Source organism: Charadrius vociferus, unplaced genomic scaffold (genome assembly GCF_000708025.1).
Source record: "Charadrius vociferus isolate BGI_N301 unplaced genomic scaffold, ASM70802v2 scaffold54, whole genome shotgun sequence".
Classification (NCBI taxonomy): domain Eukaryota; kingdom Metazoa; phylum Chordata; class Aves; order Charadriiformes; family Charadriidae; genus Charadrius; species Charadrius vociferus.
Genome location: NW_009648350.1, coordinates 1,288,810 through 1,308,295, shown reverse-complemented (window position 1 = coordinate 1,308,295; position 19,486 = coordinate 1,288,810). Strand labels below are relative to the sequence as shown.

Here is a 19,486-nt window from a genome sequence, read left to right as displayed (position 1 = left end):
CCCGCGGCGCGGGGGCGCGCCGCCGCCCCCGGCCCCGCCCGCCGGCCCTTCCGCGCCGCCATCTTGAGAGGGGACGTGGGGCGGGGAGGCGGGGCGAGCTGTCTTTCGGCCGCCATGTTGAGAAGGTCCTTCGTTCTTCCCCTCGCTTTTAAAGCCCTCGCTTGCAGGGAGAGAGGGAGGAAGAGAGCTACGACTGAGAAGGGCTTTCCTCAGGGAGGGGTGTAGCGCACCGTCTCCCCGCAGCACGGTGGTTGTGCTGCTGGCTGCTTCCTGGCTGCCTCCGCATGGCACCTCACTGAGGGCAGAGGGCTTTCTGAGGGGCAGCTGGCTGGTCCCGGTGAGAGACGCGTCTTCCCTCAGTTACCACACTGCACAAGACTAGTAGACACAGGCAGTAAGTAACAAAAGCTATCTGGGCATATTCTCACTCCTCAAAGCCCTGCTTGCCCTCAGGCTGCTGCCATCTCCCCAACCCAGTAAAATACATGAGTTTCCCACAAGAGAGGCTAAAAAGAGCAGCTAAAAAGAGCAGGCTAAAAAGAGTTAGCAGCTGCTGGATGAAAGTTGCTTATGCAGGATTGCTGCAAAATGTAGATTTTTGTCTGTGGGTGTGAAGGGGATGCTTCTGTGAGGGGGAGCTCGCTGCCGTGCTGAAGATGTGTGCAGGAAAGAGAAAGAGGTATAAAAAGCCTAAGTCAAACCCCTTGCTGTGTTTGTGAGGTAAAGGGGCTCTCCTGTGACAGTTTATCCCTGAAAGACGTCGGCTTGATTTTGGATCTCCAGCAAAAGCCTTCAGAAAAGGAGGTTTTGGAAGATGACTGTAAGTCTGAGGACAGGCACTGCTGAGAGGAAGAGCTAAAAATTAAGGGAGCATCACAAAGAATTAAGTAAATGGCCAGGGAAGGACTGACAAAAATACAAGTTGTCTCTATATTCATGTGTTGATTGTAAAAAATATTTTAGTCTCACACACCTGTTTATCACAGTATAAAAGGTATGGGCTGCTCTGCTCCTCTACCATATGCTTTGAGCATCCCGCTGGATTTTGCATTTAATTCTGAAGGAAATGCAGTTTCTGACTAATTGGATGAACCTTTATTACCAGTAACAGAAAGCAGGAAACTCCCTGCTCTATTGCAGAAATAAATTACTACATAGGGATTTATCCTGTATCGGTTTGCCAAAATGTTCAAATCCTTTAGAAAAACAGCGTGCTCTATTTTTTCTACTACAAGGGGTTTATTTTGTTTGTGAACACCAAACTTGGCTTGCAATGAAGGAAAGAACTAGCCTATAAGAGAGATGTTTTTAGTTGGCAGTGCTAAAGTCATTTCCCATGCTGCAATTTGGAAGGCCTAGTATAGTCTGAGATTTTCATTACTGTCCTAGTACAATTAATCAGAATACTATTCCCAGATATTCTTGCAGTTCTGATTGAATTTGTGTCCTCTTCAATGATTAAACTAGGATGATACAAGACATCCCACAGCTACTATTACTGAAATTCATCTCATAAATGGTGTTCTTAGCTGAAGAAAGTCTTTGTGAAAGTGTTTCTCCTTTGTAGGTTGAATCTAATTCCTAAATGTGTTTTGTATTTGTATTTTGTATTGCTTCAGTCAGTTTATTCAATCTTAAAACACAATCTATCCATTTAAACATAGAAGGCTATCATGTGCATGTGCATTTTGTAAACTTATTATGCTAAGAGACAGTCACCCAGATTGGAATTCAGGCGTGTTGATGGGAAGTGACACTGTTGTGGATGGTATTTCTCGTTCAGGAATAAAAGGTAGGCTTTGTTCACAATGTCAGTTAAGCCAGCACTAAATTCACTCACTCAACTTTCTGTACCTGATGTCAGTTCAGGCATGAGTACACATTTCTGACAGTTCTATTAATAGAGGACCTAACTACAGCATTGAAGACTGAAAGGTTATATGAAACAACTCTATTTCTAGTACATTCTATTAATCAAAATCATCCTGAATTGTTCAACAGTAGGTCGCTCGCTGGCAGTCATCTTACTTAAGGGAAGTTTTCTATGGTCTCCTATGGCTGGTGTATGATTTTCCTTCTAAGGAACGTAAGGAGGCTGTGGGTTGGGAGAGAAAGGATATGGTTTAAGCTGGCACAGATGACCTGGATTCCTTTATTCTGGCAGCACATTCAACCCTCATTTATAAAAGTAATATGTGGTTCATTACAGGAAGCATTGACGACTTAAAGTACTCTAACCTTGCTCTGTCAAGTCACCTTGCGTGCAGCTGTAAAATGTAGAACATGGCTACTGCTGGTGAGGACAGGTGTGTGACCAAGACATAAACTAGTCTAGTGTTTCCTTACAGCGATAAAGACTCTGTGGAATCCCGTCATGGAAATGAAGCCGTCATGCCGCAGCAGAGTGGGAACTGTTGGCTCACAGTTCATGTTGCCTGTCCTTAAACACAACAGGCTATCTGAAAAGCGAGAAAAGCCTTTCCCTGGCTCAGTGAAGTAATCTTCTCTTCTGTTCGTATCTACTTTCTGTACTACCTTTGCACAAACACCTTATCCTACTGTTTGCTGAGGCAACATGCAGGACATTTGAGGAAAAGATCTCAAGATAGGAGAGATTGTTTTCTTAAATTTGTTTTCCTGCCTCTGCCATGCCACCATGTCTCTCTCGGCAACTGTCTCTGCATTAAATGGAAGGGCAGTAAGAATTTAGATTACCTTCTCTTTCCTGAGACCATTTCTTGTATGACTTTTCAGATCTGTAATGGCTGTAAGCCATTTGCTGTGGCCCTTACTACATTAATCTTTTCCCTTGGCAAGGGTATATTATCATAATTGTTCATCTTGTGGTTAGGATAGGAAATCCTGGAAGGTTTTCTGTCACCTTAAAAAGGATCAAGGTTTCAAATTCAGCATCTTACTTTTCTTGAATATGATGTGTTTCGTTTGACTTTCTCCCCCAATTCCTCATTCACAACACAAATCACAGATTACACTAGTAGATAGTTTCTGTTCAGTAGAGTCTTCCAGCTGGATTCACACTGTTAGCAACATCTGCTCCCCTACTTCAGCTTCTTGGCAAAAACAAAAAGCTGATGGTAAGATAGAGATAGCTCCCTGTAACATGTTCTGCAATGTTCATCTAACTTTCACTGGAGTCAGTGAAGAGACATTTTAAATGGTAGCAATGTGAGGCATCAGTTTTTAGGCTTAGAAAAAAGTTCCTGTTAGGGAAACAGGGAGCGTTTATACATCCATTATAATGTTTGGAGGCTTGAGTTTCTTGCAGTTTATATCTAGCCAACAAGTTGTTTTCTTGACGGTAAAGGCTAAGGGTTTTTAAGGGTTTGTGTTCTGGACCCAAATTGTCACCAGGAAAAGGCATCAGTTTGCTGAGCTGTGGTGTACCGGTCTCCTCCCTTACACTTGTTTTTGCTGTGCATTTGCTGATACATAAGTAGTTTGCTCTAAGGAGTCTCTCTTTAAATGAGCCTTGACTGAGTTTGCTTGTGAGTAGTAAGATCCAAATTGCTTCTTCATATATTGTATGCAAAGGTAAAATTTGGTCAGTACCATGGATGTGTATCATAAAGGCAAATGCTCTGAAAATTCCCTGTTAAGAGAGAATTTGGGAAAAAGGAGATGGCAATTCACTGTATTTTGTCTTCAATTCATAGCTCCCTGCTGGCTTGAATAAAAGCGTAACAAGGACTAAAAGCTGTTTTGTTTCCAATTAGGTATGACCTATAAATAAAGCAGAGGACTAAACCTGGGCTGAACACATCAGTCTGGCCAAAAGTATTTTGCATAAGTTCAAGGCTACTCCTACATAACAGGTTCAAAAGTTTATCTGTTACTCAAATGTTGTTGGGCTCATGTTTCACTGGGAAGTGCGTGTGTGTATGTGAAGAAGGGGGGTTTCCTAGAAAAAATGGACCAGTGAATCAGTAGCATGGCAAACAGAGAGAAACCTGGTATGGGAATTGCTGCAGCTGCTACAACACATCTCTTCAGAACATACCTCCCTGTGGAGTATGATGAAAATGTTTATATTTGCTTGTATTGTAGCAATGTTTAGATCTCCAACTAAGATCAGAGTCCTGCTGGGTTAACACTAATCCTTGATGATCTCCTGTAGAGGTAAGAATCTCCATTCTTCCGTAAGAGTCGAAATAGTTAGGATGGACATGTGTGGCAGTCCATGGTGCTAAAATGTCTTGCCCAAGATGCCAGAGCAAGGCTGCACTGGAGCCAGAAATAGGAGCTTGTCCTGACTTTCATTCCCTGATACATGAAACCACAATGGCTTTAATGTTCAAACCTCGCCATGTGTCTGTCTGTCATTCCTTAATAAATCCAGTAGTATTCCACCTAGGTCCGTGACCACACATAAAGGTTTTGGTTGTGACATGAAGCGTGGAAAATGATTGCTTGAGCCAAGGAGAAGGTATGTGGAGGTAGACTAAGTTATTCAATGAAGGGTGACAACTAAACAAAGTGTTTTGACATGACTTTTGGATAAGGTTTCTGGTATGAATCAGCCTTGACAGGAATGGTCATGGTAAAACAGCTTCTGGAACTGGAGGAAATCCTTATGGAATCTTATGGTGGTGTTTACTCAGGCTTTTGGCAGGAAGGCACTGTTTAAGACCTGGATAAACCAGAATGACCTTGTTCTAAACTTTATTTGTATAAGTTCAAACTATTACTTAAACAGATAGCAAGCTGGGAAACAGAGACTTTGCCTAGTTGTTAATGTTAGGATCAGGGTAAAATTCCCACCTGAGAGGTGTTCACTTTACACAACATGGACATAATTTTTTCAGAATACATTGGGTTTCTTCCCTCATTATTAGTGAGGAACCGCTGACTTCAAAATAAGGCAGCAAAGGAAAACAGCAGAAATTAAAGTAATGATGAAAGACTGGCTTGAATGCCAAAATAGATATGGGAAGGGTTAAATTAAAATGAAAACTGCGATTTTCTAGCTGATATTTCTAAAGAACTAAGTGTGAGAAATTTTTGCTTTGCTACCTGCAAAGCCTGACCTAATTGACAATCAGTTTAATATACCTGATGGAAAGCGGTCATGAGATACACCGCTGTGTCAGTTTTCAATCCTTGGAACAAATACAAGGATGTGAAATATGAGGCAGGTAGTAATTGATTTGCCTTTTCTGAAATGCTGGCCTGTTACTGGAAGAAAATAAACAGCAGTATTTTCTTGAAGAAAACAAAGACATATATTTGAGAATGCTTATTTGTATATAAATCTGATGCCAGAAGTTAAAATACTGTTTTCACTACTTCCTTTTTCTATTGTTGGCGTAAACCAGATATTTAAATAATTGATTCATGATTTAAAATGCCAAGCAGGAAATCTTAATTTACATTATTTGTTTTAATCTTATTTTACATTTATAATTCTTAATCCTTTTCTTAAATAAAAGCAGATTCCTTGTGCTTGGCAGGACACTGCTTTATTCAGTCAGAAGGACAGGGGTAGTCATTGATTTAAGATATGTCAACATGTATCTATTCAAACTTTTGATTTTGTTTAAGTCTTTAAGTACTATTTGAGATCTTTTGTTTATTAGATGCTGTGAGCTTTTAACTGATGGTTTCTGTTCAGTTAGCTCCCCCAACTTACAAGATATTAATACTACCAGATCTTATCCTCCCACAAGTTAGAGTTAATCATCCTGCATCTTGATTTTGCCCATAGTTTGGAAAAGGGAAAAACAAGCTGGCTTCGTTTTTCAAATCCCAGTTTAGTTCTCATCTCTGAATGAACCAGGAATCAAAATAAACTTGTTGAATAAACTGAAATGAAGAATTCGCTTTCTTTCTGCACCTGCAGATGAAGCTAGTGTTGTAAAAAGCTGGTTCAGCACTCAATATGCTATTTCTAGCCACTTACTCAGTAACACCCACCAGTTCGGTGTTTTGACTTTCTCTGAAATTTCTGCAGCAAGCCTGGACTGCTTTTATATTTTGTACTTAGTGATTCTAGATTTCACTGTAGTGTAGGCTGCCCTTATTTCACATTTTATTTTAAATAGGGCTGTTTTTAAAAGGACAGACATACTTGGTTTTAAATCAAGAATGACACTATGACTCTTTTAAAATAGTTTTGCCTTTTAAACTGTAAATACTTTGCTTTTGCTCACATTTTGCAAACTGTATCATAGTTGATACCACTTACCTCAAATTGTGGCTGATAATTGTTGATTAGGAGGTATATAAAGTACTTGGCAACAAAGTTATTTTTTTCCTGGAATCATCTGGAACAGTAAACTTGCAGTTCTTCGAGATATACTCATATTTGTACATGACACGTTTTAGCGCCTTTGCTGGTACAAAATTAGTACAGTGCACAAAAGGGAAGAAAATATGTATGCATGATGGGTAGGTATTTTGTAGCAAATTGCCATAGAGATTAACGGAGCAATGGATATAATTGTAACCTGCAGAAGGGCTGTACATGAGCATAAGCAACACGACATACACGGGTATAGTTCAAATGGCAAATCCCTTAAGGTGAATGCAGTTGTGCAACATATGAGGGTTAGTCCCATATGGGAAGCAAAACAGGTTAAGATAGTGTAAGTACACATAACCGTGGGCTGTAGTGTTACCATATAATACAGTATTTGCTTCTAGTGGAAAAATATACTACCATAATTCTTATAATATGGACAGGTACTCTGGCATTGAATTTAATTTCAACAGAAGCCCAAGGAAAAACTGGGCTTTGAAGCAGAAAAGGAAATACCAAGCAGGCGTGTTGCTGGAAACAGGTGAGTGGATGAAAGGGATGAATGCCTCTGACCTGTAGAGTCTGGTAACTTCTTGCTGCAATCTTGCTACAGTGCTGGATTTTTCTGATCTTAATGTCTTGTTGTGTATGACAGGTTTGTTTTTCTGTTAGAACTACACTATGAACTTCTCAGAGGAAGAGAAAACGGGGGAGGGGGGAATGGAGGCAGTGAAAACACAGGTGGCTTGAGTTATATTTGGCATTTTTTAACAGATTAATCACTTTGCTGATTTACACCCTCCTTATTCTGTACCTTTTAATTCTTTCTTAAGGAAGCATCTTAATGAACCAAGTCAGAAAACATTCTATTGACATAAGACTTGTTGAGAGGTAAAGAAAATCTTTTTTTTTACAGTTTGGAAAATTGAGTGACCATAGTTCTTCCATGACTTTGATGAAGCTAGTTAAACTCCTGCAACTATTCTAGACTTTGAAGCAAAGGTTCTTCTTAGCTTGTTTAACTCCTGCAACTATTCTAGACTTTGAAACAAAGGTTCTTCTTAGCTTCATTTAACTTAGGGATTTACAATAAATTCTTGTAAACCTTTTTTTCAAGTAAATATACCATCTGAAGTTGATATTAATGTTCTTATTGATAAGAGTCATAGCATTATGTGACTATTGTTTTCTGCTATGTGTTATTTTAAGCTTTAGACAACAGTGTTACATAACAAGGGAACATGATTAAAAACTAAGCATGGACTATTAATGAAAAGCATCTTAAAAGCTACTCAGAAGTATGAAGTAGAGACTTTGCTGGTTGCTGGCTCCTAAGGACAAAGAGATGATAGTTCTTTCACTGACGCTGAACTTGTCTTAAACAAAAGTAGCTACTAAAGTCATGAGAATTCTGTATCATTACGCTGTATCAAAAATGTGTGAAGTGTGCAAATGCTAGCGTGATTCCAGGCAGGAAAGACAGGCCGGATTTTTTTCATTTACCTTTTAATTTTGTATGGAAGACCTTTTGAGACCATCTTCAGACCAGGTAGGGAATGAATAGATAGAAGTGTAAGATATGTGTATGTCTACTTTATATTTTATTTTTGCTAAGTAATTAATAAATATAAATGATTCACATCGTGGTTTTATTACTGTGGTTGCAAATTTTGTAAAGAATATTGTGTGCAAAACAGAGCCTGAAGAACCAAGAGCTGAAGCCTGAAAACATCGTGTGCATTATTTAACAAAAATCAGATGTTAAGTAGAACTGTATAAATGTTTCAAAGTTCTAATGTTTATTGTTTTCTTTCTCCCTTTTAAGGATCAATGGTAACATTTGCTTTAGAGCTTGAGACTTGAGGTCCCTTTGCTTTAGCAAAGGAAATTGGTAGCAGAGCAATAACTTCTTCCCAACTCTTTGTCTCCCAAATATTACCCATATAACTGATAGACTGTCCTTTACATTTTTTTTGCTCCATGTTCATGGATTTATTTGGTTTTGTTTCATTAAAAGCAGACGTTTGACTGGTCAAGGTTTTTACAAACTTCTTTATCACTAGCTGATTAAAACCAAACCGAAGATGCCCAGGAAGAGTGACTCTGGCCACTTTCTGCATTTGTTTTCTTGTTGTTGGAGTAGAAGCTACCCTCTGCCTAAGGTAGGTACATATCAGTGATAGTATAGATATATTTTAATCCTAATTTCCTATCTAAATTGCTTCATAACTTTAAGAACTTCCAAATATTTGCACAATAACTGTCAGCATTTTGGGGTTAGTATAACTCAGAGCTTTGAAACGACAAAAGTTTTCTTTTGTTGCTGGCAGAATTTGTTTCCCAGTGCTAACAATGATGCATGGCTATAGGGAGTTCATGTACGTACCCTTACCAAAAGGGTGACTACAGCTTGCCCTTTGCCTTACTGGAAGCATTGAGGGTGACAGTAAATTTTTTTTTATGCAGGACGCTCTTCTGGGAACTAGACATTCTCAATACTAAATTAGGTTATTCTTTATTTAAATCTATGTTTATTCAAGTTTTTAGTTAACCCTAACATTAACAGTCTCTGTAGTGATTAAAATACTGTGTTGACTTGCAAAATAGTCTTCTCTTTCAGGCTGGAGGTAGTGAGGCTAGAAAGGAAAAGGCCTCATAGGGAAAGGCCTCCATTTTTGTTCTGTCAATGCTTCTCTGTTTGTCATTACTCATAATAAATGGCTCCTTATCTGTTATGCTGTCTTCTTAATTAAGAGGGCTCCAGTGTATAGAAGTGAAGACTACAGTGGACAACTAATGGTTCTTCTGGGGATGAATGTTTCACTATGGTAGAAAGGTCAAAACATAGGTTAAACAGACATTTAATTCCACAGTTTTATTCCCAAATCCATGCAGATTTCACAGGCCTTTTCTGCTATAATTGTGGCAGAAGCATCCCGAATCCTAAAATGCAAGAAATCCAGTTATCAGATACACCAATAAAAGTAAGCTTGAGCTAAAAAACTGGTAAAGGCAAAAGCGGTTAAATTGGTTAGCAAAATAGTATCTTTGGTGCATAGTAACTATATTGCCTCCTTTCTCTTGACCTCAACGAGCTGTTCTGTGTTTGAATAAATCTCAGCTAGAAGAGGAAGCTCTGTTCCAGTGATGTGCAGCTTCCTCCTTTGTCTCATGTTAATGCAAAATGTTCTCACTTGCAAAGAAGATTTTTTTTCTTTTTTTTTTTTTTTCTCCCCCAGAGAAGAAGGAAGGAACAGTTAATAGAATTGGAGCGTGTTCATCTTTTACTGCTCTGTGATTATATGCTGGAACTGTAATTGCTTTTGCTGCACCTTTTGAGGCAGGATTATATGGACACAACCAAGGAGAATGTTACCTGTGAAATGAGTTATTTAGGTAAGCACCCCAAGAAATTTTTCATAAAATTGCAGTTTGTTTCCTAATGAAAAGGGTGTGTAGGAGAAGAGTCTGAACTAGCCTCCCTGCCCAACCAAAAGCATGATCTATATTCCAGGAATTTTAAAGTTAGGTATAGCTTATTTGTCAGTAATAATAAAAAAAGTGAGTTTTACAGTATAGAGGGTGTAAATTTTATTTGCTGCTATCACAAGGCTAAAGTATGCTTACACTGGGTCCACATTGTTTTGTGCTATTAGCCAGGCAACATGAAATAAAGCATTTTAAAAGGAAATTCAGGCTGCGGAGGTAAAAAGCATACGGTAACTAAAAATGTAGTATTTTTTGAAACTTGTAGAACGATAACATGCCAAGCAGATATTTTCCAATTAAGTGTATAGTGGAACAGGTGGTCCAGCTGGTTTTCTTAAAGTGTTTTTGGTAACAGAAGACTGCTCATGAAGTGTAATGGACTCATGAAGATGGTTAGTCTGGATGGTCCAATCCCTTGCTACGTATTTGTTCCACAAGATGCGTGCAAAGGCAAGAGACAGGCAATTGAGTAATGGCTTGTACTGTTAGTTCTGCCTGCAAAGGTGTGAAGAAAAAGCGTTGGCAATCTAGTCTTCATTATTCAGCTACTAAATTTTATTCTAAAATACTAAGTATTTCATAACAGTATTTTAACCCATTAGCAGCTGCTACCTGAATGTTAATCATGACTAAATGTGGCCACAAACAATACACTGAGATAGAGCAGATTCAACAAACTACAGGTGCAGAATCTCTCAAACTTCCATTGGAAGGAAAGCACTCAGGCTCCTTCCCTTTTGGCAAGTACAGGCTGTATATTCCAAGGGAAGAACAATTTGTCAAATGTGCATCAGTCAGAGGACTGAAATGTAAGAAAAATATACACGTTAGTAGATGAGTCATCCCTGGAGTTTTGCAATAGGGTCTTTTACGAGAACTATTGATTCTATAATATATCTGAAACTGAAAATGGTGCTGAATTTTACACATGATTACATTACTTGAATAGCTTGTGTCAGGTTGGTCACTGTTCGGTTTAAACTGTCGGTCAAACTGCCGTCCCTCCAGACATGCAGCCCAGATATTAAAGTCTAGGTCCAAGTTTGTCTTTACGTTTTATCATTGCAGACTGAGTTCAAAACCAAAAGTGGTTTATTGTGCAGCCTTGGTTCAAATAGAGACCACAGTGACAAACCTTTAAAAATCCATAGCCTCTTACCTAAATCTCTGTTACTCTGCAGCTCTTTGTAGTCATTATCATTGTCTTTGAATCTCCTTGGAGTGCAATATTTCAGGTAGATCCAGACATGCATTTATTAAGCTGTCCGTCTACCAGAATTATGTTAAACTTCATTTTTCTGATCTTGTCAGACACTAAAATTACAAAGTCTTGCAGCAATCCATATTTCAATTATTTGCAGAATCTTGTGATTTATGAATTTGTTTCCATCACAATAGTTTTGAAATATGTACACCTCAAAATGCAGACCATTCCCATATATGCTTGCAAATACATACAGGCATGTATTTTCTTTTGGCTACTTTATGTTCTGTCCGGGTGATGCATGAGAGAGGTAAGATACCAAAAGCAGCTTATTCCTTACTTTCTAAAATCAGTATTGGTAGATCTAGTCAACAATGAATATTATTTCCATATTCAATTCTTTCATATTCTTTGTTGCTGTTTGCTATTCAGTGGGTTAATAAGCTTATTTTTGTTATGTATATAGAAATGGTTTGGAGTTAATCAGGATAGTAAAATATTTTTCAATTTATATCTTTCTGACATATTGATTCACTATTAATGCCCCTTCTGATGTAGCTTTCTGGGAAAGCTCTGGTAAAACCTCCAAAGCTCTTCATGGATTTGGCAACATCCACCATTAAAGGATATTTGGATAAATAAATACATTTGAAGACATTTTGTAGTAAATACTTGGAAATCCTTTCAGGGAAAACTGGAAGCTCTGACATCAGCTGTCTGTAAACAGTGCTGTCTGGATTACAGGCACAGCACGTTTCTTGGCAGCGTCTCACCTGGGTTTAGTTAAACTGACAGAAATACACCAGCGGCTGTTACACTTGCTGCTTCCACAAGCCTTAGTGGGTTTACGCAGCCCTGCCCTTGTGCGCACAAGGCATCTCTTCATTACCTGCCTCCTACCCACACCGCTGCCTTATCTCTTGCTTGTAAGAACGGCAGCACAGGGCAGCGGTGTGGCCAAGAAAGGGTAGTTCCGCAGTCTCTCGGGGGGAGCGCCTAGCGCAGAGCGAAGACCCAACAGGACTGCTGCCCAGATGCTGAGCGGGTGCCTAGGCGGACAGGACACTCTAGGTGAGAAATAGCCAAGGGGGACTTACTTGAATGCTCTGGTTGAAACAGGCCAATTTCCTAAGCACGTAAAACCCCCATGGCTTGGCCTGCTGACTATCAGCCAACCAGGTCTAGTTATCACCAAATGTGTGTGTTCATCTGGGGAGTCTCGGTTGCATTTGTCAGGTTCAGTCATCAAAATAACTTTTGGTCCACAGCAGATTCAGAATGGTGTAAGAAAATACGTTGCTCTGTGTGTGGAGTGGTGCCAAATGCCTAGAATAAACAGGTTCTGACTTGCTGCTGCTGTAGAAGGATTGAGGGCAGTCGGGGGTTGGACTAGATGATCTCCAGAGGTCCCTTCCAACCCTGACCATTCTGTGATTCTGTGATTTAACTGCTGGTGACGCAGCTATGAGATCTCATGCTTAAATGAGATCATGAAAATCATGAAATCATCATGAAAACAGAGCTGGTGAAGGGAGTATGAGAGGGATAAAAAGCTACTTTTTATATTGCATTGGCACCTCGCACCCCTAACGTAAGCTATGTAGGCAAACACTGCACTTTGTTCCAAGGCAGTCAGTCCATATCCCGACTGACAGAAATGAACAAAAATAGGAAAAAGAAAATATTTGGCTATAAAGAAATGAACTGTAATCTTGCCTAACAAAAGCTGACTTGTATTGTGTGGTGACCTTCTGAAGCCCACACAGCAAAAGTGGATTGTGACAAAGTTTTGCAAGAATTTTTTGGCGTGGTGTTGTCTGCATGAACATGAAAACCATAATGGGAGAAAAGGACAAATCGTCAGTTAAAGGCAGGACAGCTATCAAAGGATGATGTCTATACAAGCTGACAGACTAAGGCTAAGTCACAGAGGGCCTTTTAGAGGCGACTGCAGACTTGGACCCAGCAGTGAAAAATGGAGTGGGTGGAAGGCTATGGCTTGTGACACTGAGGTAAGGGAGAGAGGGGGGACGATGCCAATAGGAGGATGTCTGGTACCAGTAATGGTGGCAGAGGTGCGGTATGTTCAGCATTGAGGTCCCACATGAGAACCTGGCTCACAAGTTTGGTGCTGCAGACAGAAAAATGGCCAGCTAGTATAGCATCAAAAAGCATAGAGTGGGAGTGATGTCTCAAGGCTTTAATGAAGAGCAAAAGGGGAATCAAGAGTTTAAGAGGAGTGCGGAGCTGGCGGTTTGGTGTTTGTGAGGAACATTTTCTGTTTAAACTGACTCTGTCTTTGGAAAAAGTGGACTTTGGAAATTCCATTTTAGGAAAGCAGAACTGAGTTCTTGCCATAACAGTATTAATTAAAAATCTGCTTTTAACTGTCTACAAACATCAAGTTTAGCAGCAGATGTCAGGAGTTGAGAGCCATCTGGGATGTGCCCCGGAAACTCAAAGGACATTTGGATCAAGAGACGTTTAAGCTATCCAGAGTGAGAGTTAAATCTTGACGAGCTGCCCTGTGGGGCCTTCCTTACAAGGTTTGAGATGTGGCTGGGCATCAAGTGTGGAAAATATTCCTTCTAAAGCATGTAGAGCCCCGAGAAGCTGTGGCTGCCCCATCCCTGGAGGTGTTCAAGGCCAGGTTGGAGGGGGCTTGGAGCAACCTGGGCTGGTGGGAGGTGGCCCTGCCCAGGGCAGGGGGTGGGAACGAGATGATCTTTAAGGCTCCTTCCAACTCTAACCATTCTATGGTTCTATGATCCACTACTACCTTGCTTCTGAAAAGAACAAAGATGAAAAAAAATAGCACAACTTTGACTGTTTTGCCTTTTACTGCTAATGAACCTCTGCCGCAAGCAGCTTAGATTCCTCAGTTTGAGTCTCCAACCCCTTGTTTAGGCTCTACTTCTGCCTGTTGCTGTTGGGTTGTGGGGTTTTTTTGTTTTTTTTTTGTTTTGTTTTGGTTTGTTTTGTTTTTTTTTTTTTTGTTTAGTTTTTGTTTTGGGTTTTGTTTGTGTGTTTTTGTTTTTGTTTTTAAGGTAAATAACCAGTTGCCGTCGGGAGCGTCTGAAGGGCCCTTGCGCTGCTGAGCCCACCCCCCCGCCCTTGCTTTTGGGCTGAAGTAAGGCAAAACTGACGTTCACTGTGCCCATCTTTAAAGCCGACTATAGTTCTTCAAAGCAATTTTAATATTTTTTGCAGATTTTTTTTTTTAATCCAACGTTGTGGATGTAGATAAAGTTTTTCATTTCTACAAAATTGTGCGGATTCTTTATTGCTCCCAAGTATAGCCAACTCTTGACTTCATCGGTTTAATAAAGCTGTGGGATGCAAAGATAATGTGACATTTACTCAGTGAAAGTTCTATAGCCTATAGTAGAGAAAAAGGTAGTAGTGATAATACAGAATAGAGAGCAAAAATTGCTTCCTGATAGTAAGTTGACACACTCAGAAATATTTTCAGGCACCAGCTGATTTCTGTGGAGCTCCCTTGAGCAGAATATGCCCATAATCTGTATCTAAAACCTTCCTTAGAAAGCTGAGAGCTGAGATGTTACCAAAAAAAGAGCCCTCTTCAAATAAAATTAATACAGACTTACCCATGATTAAGTTAAACATGCCTTCTGGTTCATGAAGAACTAGATCTTCAGAAAATGAAGATAGAATGAAATACTACAGTGTTGAGCACACCAAGTAAAGGAATAGGGATTTTACAAAACGGCCAAGAATACTAGATGCTATTTTGTTTTTCAGTTTAGTCTGAAGTGTGAAACACACAATTCTTAAGAAAAAAAACCCAACCATAGACTGTTGTGTTCATGCATGGGTCAACCTGTAATCAGTACTCATTCCAATTCGCTGCGTCACTCTTAAACTCTTACAGTTAACTGTTAATTTTCACTTTAAATTTTATTAACAGGGTGCAAAAAATAAATTAGCCTCTGAAGTTGGTAATCCACAAAATGGCTCAAAAGACATGTGACTTGTTATATGTCTAAAAAATAATTAATATAATAGGAAAACTGATGCTGGGAGAATTAAGTAAGAATACATTTTCAAATCTGAGTGGCCAGAAGAAAGACAGGGAAGAAGGATAGCTGCACACCCTGAAAGAACAAGAATGCCTTTGTTTGTCCTCCTTTCTTTCTCTTTCAGACATCTTTTTGGGGGACAAAAGGGAAGAAATCCCATTGCACAATTCAGAACTGTGGAATGTGCACAGGTCCAGCAGGGGTAAAGGAGAATGTTTTTGTTTCCATCTCCCTTTTGCTGCTTACTGTAGCATTCTGGGTTGTTTTGTTGTAGATTTGTTTGTTTGTTTGTTTGGTATTCCCCCCCTAAAAAAACCAACCCCAAACCAGCAAGTGCTCTGGAGTATGAGTCTTCTGCTTAAATTGCTGATTTGACTCAGGACCTTATAAGAAAGGATTTTGTTCTCAGTGTAGACAGTGCAAAGCAGATGGGTGGCAGCAGAGAGAAGCGCCTGGTCGGGTGGCAGGGACAAGTCTAGGTAACCCTACTTAAAGGCCGGGGTGTGTGTGGCAGGAATAAAGATCTGAGGTGCAGACAAAGCAAACGATTTGTCCAAAGTTGCACAAGAAGTCTGTGGTAAAGGAGGGCTCAAGTCAAAGATAGGTACCTGGTCTAGCAAGGGAGAGTCTGTTTTTTTTCTTTCCCTCTCTTCTCTAGAAAGGCTATTTTTAGCTCTGGCAACTCACTGAGACCTTAGCGAAGATTAATATTAATTTTGCTTATGCAGTTTCTGTGAGGTTATTGCAAAGTTGTGCACTTTTGTTTCTTGTATGCACAATGGATTATTTTGCATTTGTTTACACTTACTTTTTGTCTTCAAGGTATAGCACTTCACTTCTGCTGTTGCAAAAACACAAGACTGCAGCTTCTTTCTTTGTAAAGTTCTTCTTTCTGGAAGGCACATTTAATTTCAGTTTTTAGTGGCTGGGCTTCATTGCCGGAAATGACCATAGTGATTGAAGTTCCTCATAGCCCGAACAAAAAATTGACTTGCAGCTTGGTGCACTAAGGAAACACTTTGTAAGCTCTGGTGACTTTCTGCACTGGGAAATATGCAAAACCCTGGTGCGCATGAAAGCACGGGCTTGCAGTCCCAGCCGCCTCCTGAGGAGCAGAATTATGGAGCTACTGCAGCACGTGTAAGACAAGGTCTAGTCATGTCTATGGCAAGGAAGGGCCCAGCAAAGAGAGAATACCTGATAGTTGCTGTGCTGTGCTATGCAAATTTAATAAATTTCATGGATTGGTTCCTTGTACCAGGTGAGAGCCTATTTTCTTCTTCTAAAAAATTTAAGTTCTCAACAGCTCTACTTTGTAGTTACAAATGTTTTCTAAAGTAAGGATATGCTTTATGTCTTTTTAATCTTTCTCACTTATCTGCTTTAGCCTGGTGGTCATACTCTTAATGAAACTTCCAATTATAAACTTGAAAGACCAATAAATGATGTATTAGTTATTAATGGTTAGTAGAATACTTATAAAAATCGCATTTGTTAAATGCTTAAGATTCATATTTTTAAATCTAAGTCTTTTATAAACAGACTTTAACATACAGAGCGATTAGTCCATTTTTGTGTCTGGATCCTACAGGCTTCCCTTTATTGTCTACAGCAGCTTACCAGGCTGTCTTTGGATCTAGTAGATTAGATACGACATTCCTTTGTCTGAATAATAGTGATGCTGTTTCCCCCATTAAAAGTACAAAAATAATGTTAACTTCGTGCAAGCTTGTTTAGGGGAAGCTTAACTTCCTCATGATCTGCTAGAAATTGTGGGATTTCCGCAATGGAGAGTGTAACATGATTGTGTAAAGAGAACAGAGACCCGCTTCCGTAAGCATCACCTACCAAATTTACAACTTGTTTTCTAATAAATAATATCCTTTTTCCAAAATGTTATTTATTTATTTTTACCTAGCCGCAAAGAGTAAAGCATTGCTTCTGGTAAACTGGTGGGAAATCTATGTCTTTTCCTCCCATATCAACTGTGGTCTGTGTAAATTCTTCTGTTTAGCATCGCTCCTGAGCATCTACCATGCTTCCAGGGATCTGATTTATAAATCAGGAGGAAACACATGTTGTCAGTTTTCACGTTTTACCTCTGAGGGGGCTGGAAATCATAAATGTTTTAGAACTTTGAAAAAACCCAAAGGATAGAGTGTTAAATTTGGAATTAATATCTACTGACAGCACACAAACTAATTTTTTTTGCTACTTAAACCATTCAGAAATTTAAGACATTCAGTCAGTGTCTTTAAAAGTTGAGAGGCTAGTGGGTTTAGGAGTTTAAGCTTTTTTCTTTTGACTTCTTAACCACCTATATAAAAGAGAAGGAAACAAGTAGGAGTGCATGCTGAATGATACTGCAAGATGGGTAGTGAAAAACTTCAATGTATGAGTTCTATTGTGAAGTAACTTTCCCTGGAGAAGGGCAGGGGGACAGGAGAGGATGAAAATATCTTTGAGCAAGAACTGGGATGCTAGGAGGATATGCAGTTGGAAGCACTAAGTGCAAGCAGTCGTTTGGCTCACTCCAGGCTTTGAACTATTCTTTAGCTCCTGTACATGCTAAGAGCTTAAAATTTTCAAGAAGTCCTATGAAGAAAAGCTTGCCTACTTGTTAACATGCTCAGTTTCTTGTGAGTGAGGTATCTTCAGGGACATGTAAGAATTCAAGAACAGGGGTGGGGATAGTGTCCAGGCCTTTGAAATATCAGTCATCTACTTTAGTTACAATATATGACTAAAACAATTTTAAGTTAACTCTATGACCTCCTCGGCCATGGGGGAAATCTGTAGTGCATTTTATACCACAGCAATACACTGTTCATGTGCTAGAATTCAGCTGCATTGCAGAATTCATGCATCAGTACATTTGAGTTTGGCTGTCCATATGTATGAACATATTGTTATATATAAGTTAACAAGAAAGTGAAGGAGAGGCTTGAGTATTTGTTTAAAAGTAAGCTGGTGGCAGTTAGGAAGTTGTGGTTTCTGGGCAGTTTTGCTCACGGGGTTTGACAGAGTTTGCATCAATCTTCACACAAAAAAAAGCTCTTCCACTTAATTGTCTGCTGGAATTGAGTCTTCAGTTTGTTAAAAATGGTGATCATGCAGACTTTTCCCCCTCTGATCTGTTACCCTGTTCCAAGCTGTTCAGATCAATGCTTTGTAATTTGCCAATAACTGGTCAGGCCAGTTATTTCAGTTATGTGGAGGGCATAACATTTTTAGTGGTGCTCAGTGTAAAAGTTAGTTTGAAATCAAGTTGTAGTTCAGGTCAAGTCTTGTATTAGCTGTGATTTTTTCTAAATACTCTATTAGTCCAAAACTGCAGTTCCTGTAATACAGTATTTCTGTGTGTTGATAATTGCCTACCAGAAAGAGTGAATACAATTGATTGTTCTGTTTTAATGATGCAAAATGTTTGAATGAAGTCACTGACTTAAATTTCTGAGACCATTAGGAAAACCTTAAATGCAGAATATGTTCAAGAGTCACTGAGAAACAGCTATAAAAGCCCTGGTGCTGGTGTTAGGCTAGACCTTGATCTACACTGACTTCAAATTGCACCAGTAAATAGTGAGGACATTGATTATGCTGCAGCCACGGGTACTGTAGTTCTTGCAAGCGCTGTTCTTGAAATAAATCTGTGATCTGGCAAATGAATAGAATTACAAGCAATGAGCAGGGTACTTTGCTGTCATTCAATGTTTGACTCTGTTACAGGGATCCTGTTAAATATACAGAAATACTTCGAGCTTAGCGATGGGGACACAGGTCTACTGCAAACAGGTAATAAAGTCTCTTAAGTCCAGATAGTTTACATTGCCTTGCATCTATGTGGTCTGTTTCTAAAACACAGTCTAGTTACTTTTTTCTTCTAGTTCCTGCTTGTGTGTGGTATTGCTCACTTCCGCTTGTGGGCAGGCTGACTACAATGCAAAACTGAAAATCTTTGGTTCAGGGAAGACTGGTGTTGTGTCCTTCAAAAATCCCACAGTATGTGAATCAGAAAAGATGAAGGAATTTCTCAAGAAATACAGAACTTGAGCAATTCACATGTTTTGTTTTTGTATAGGGTTTTCTGAATCTGCATTTATCTTTTTCTAAATTTCAACCTACTTACTAGTTCTACAAACTCAGCTTTCCTTTAATCTCTGCCTTAAAAAAATGACCTGAGTTTGTCTGAGGTGTGAGGAGTACATTTAAAAAAAATAATTTTACCAATATTGTCTTTGCTCCTTCTTGGATTTCCAGTGTTCATCTTGTGTTACATGCTGGCTGCCCCCATCTTTGGATACCTCGGTGACCGGTACAATAGGAAGATCATCCTTGGAGCTGGTATTTTCTTCTGGTCTGGTGTGACATTGGGCAGTTCATTCATCAGTGAATCGGTATGTTGCTTTCTTAGAGGGTACTATGAAAATGATCTGCATATGTTTTGCAGGAGTTGATAGAGTCCTTCTCTGATCACATTTGGAAAAGCTATCAGTG

At 39.4% G+C, this 19,486-nt stretch overlaps 2 protein-coding genes across 2 annotated transcripts in view; one reads left to right on the top strand and one right to left on the bottom strand.

The window, feature by feature from the left end:
* UBE2G1 (ubiquitin-conjugating enzyme E2G 1) overlaps positions 1 to 14,561 on the bottom strand; it is a 42,370-nt gene extending 27,809 nt beyond the window's left edge. The window contains exon 1 of the mRNA XM_009885186.1: positions 14,558 to 14,561. Within this exon, the coding sequence (XP_009883488.1) occupies positions 14,558 to 14,561 (4 nt within the window). The remainder of the gene's footprint in view (positions 1 to 14,557) is intronic.
* Positions 14,562 to 16,147: 1,586 nt separating this feature from the next.
* Positions 16,148 to 19,486, top strand: part of SPNS3 (spinster homolog 3 (Drosophila)) — a 27,635-nt gene continuing 24,296 nt past the window's right edge. The window contains exons 1-3 of the mRNA XM_009885185.1: positions 16,148 to 16,250; positions 18,719 to 18,784; positions 19,250 to 19,386. Of these exons, the coding sequence (XP_009883487.1) occupies positions 16,148 to 16,250; positions 18,719 to 18,784; positions 19,250 to 19,386 (306 nt within the window). The remainder of the gene's footprint in view (positions 16,251 to 18,718; positions 18,785 to 19,249; positions 19,387 to 19,486) is intronic.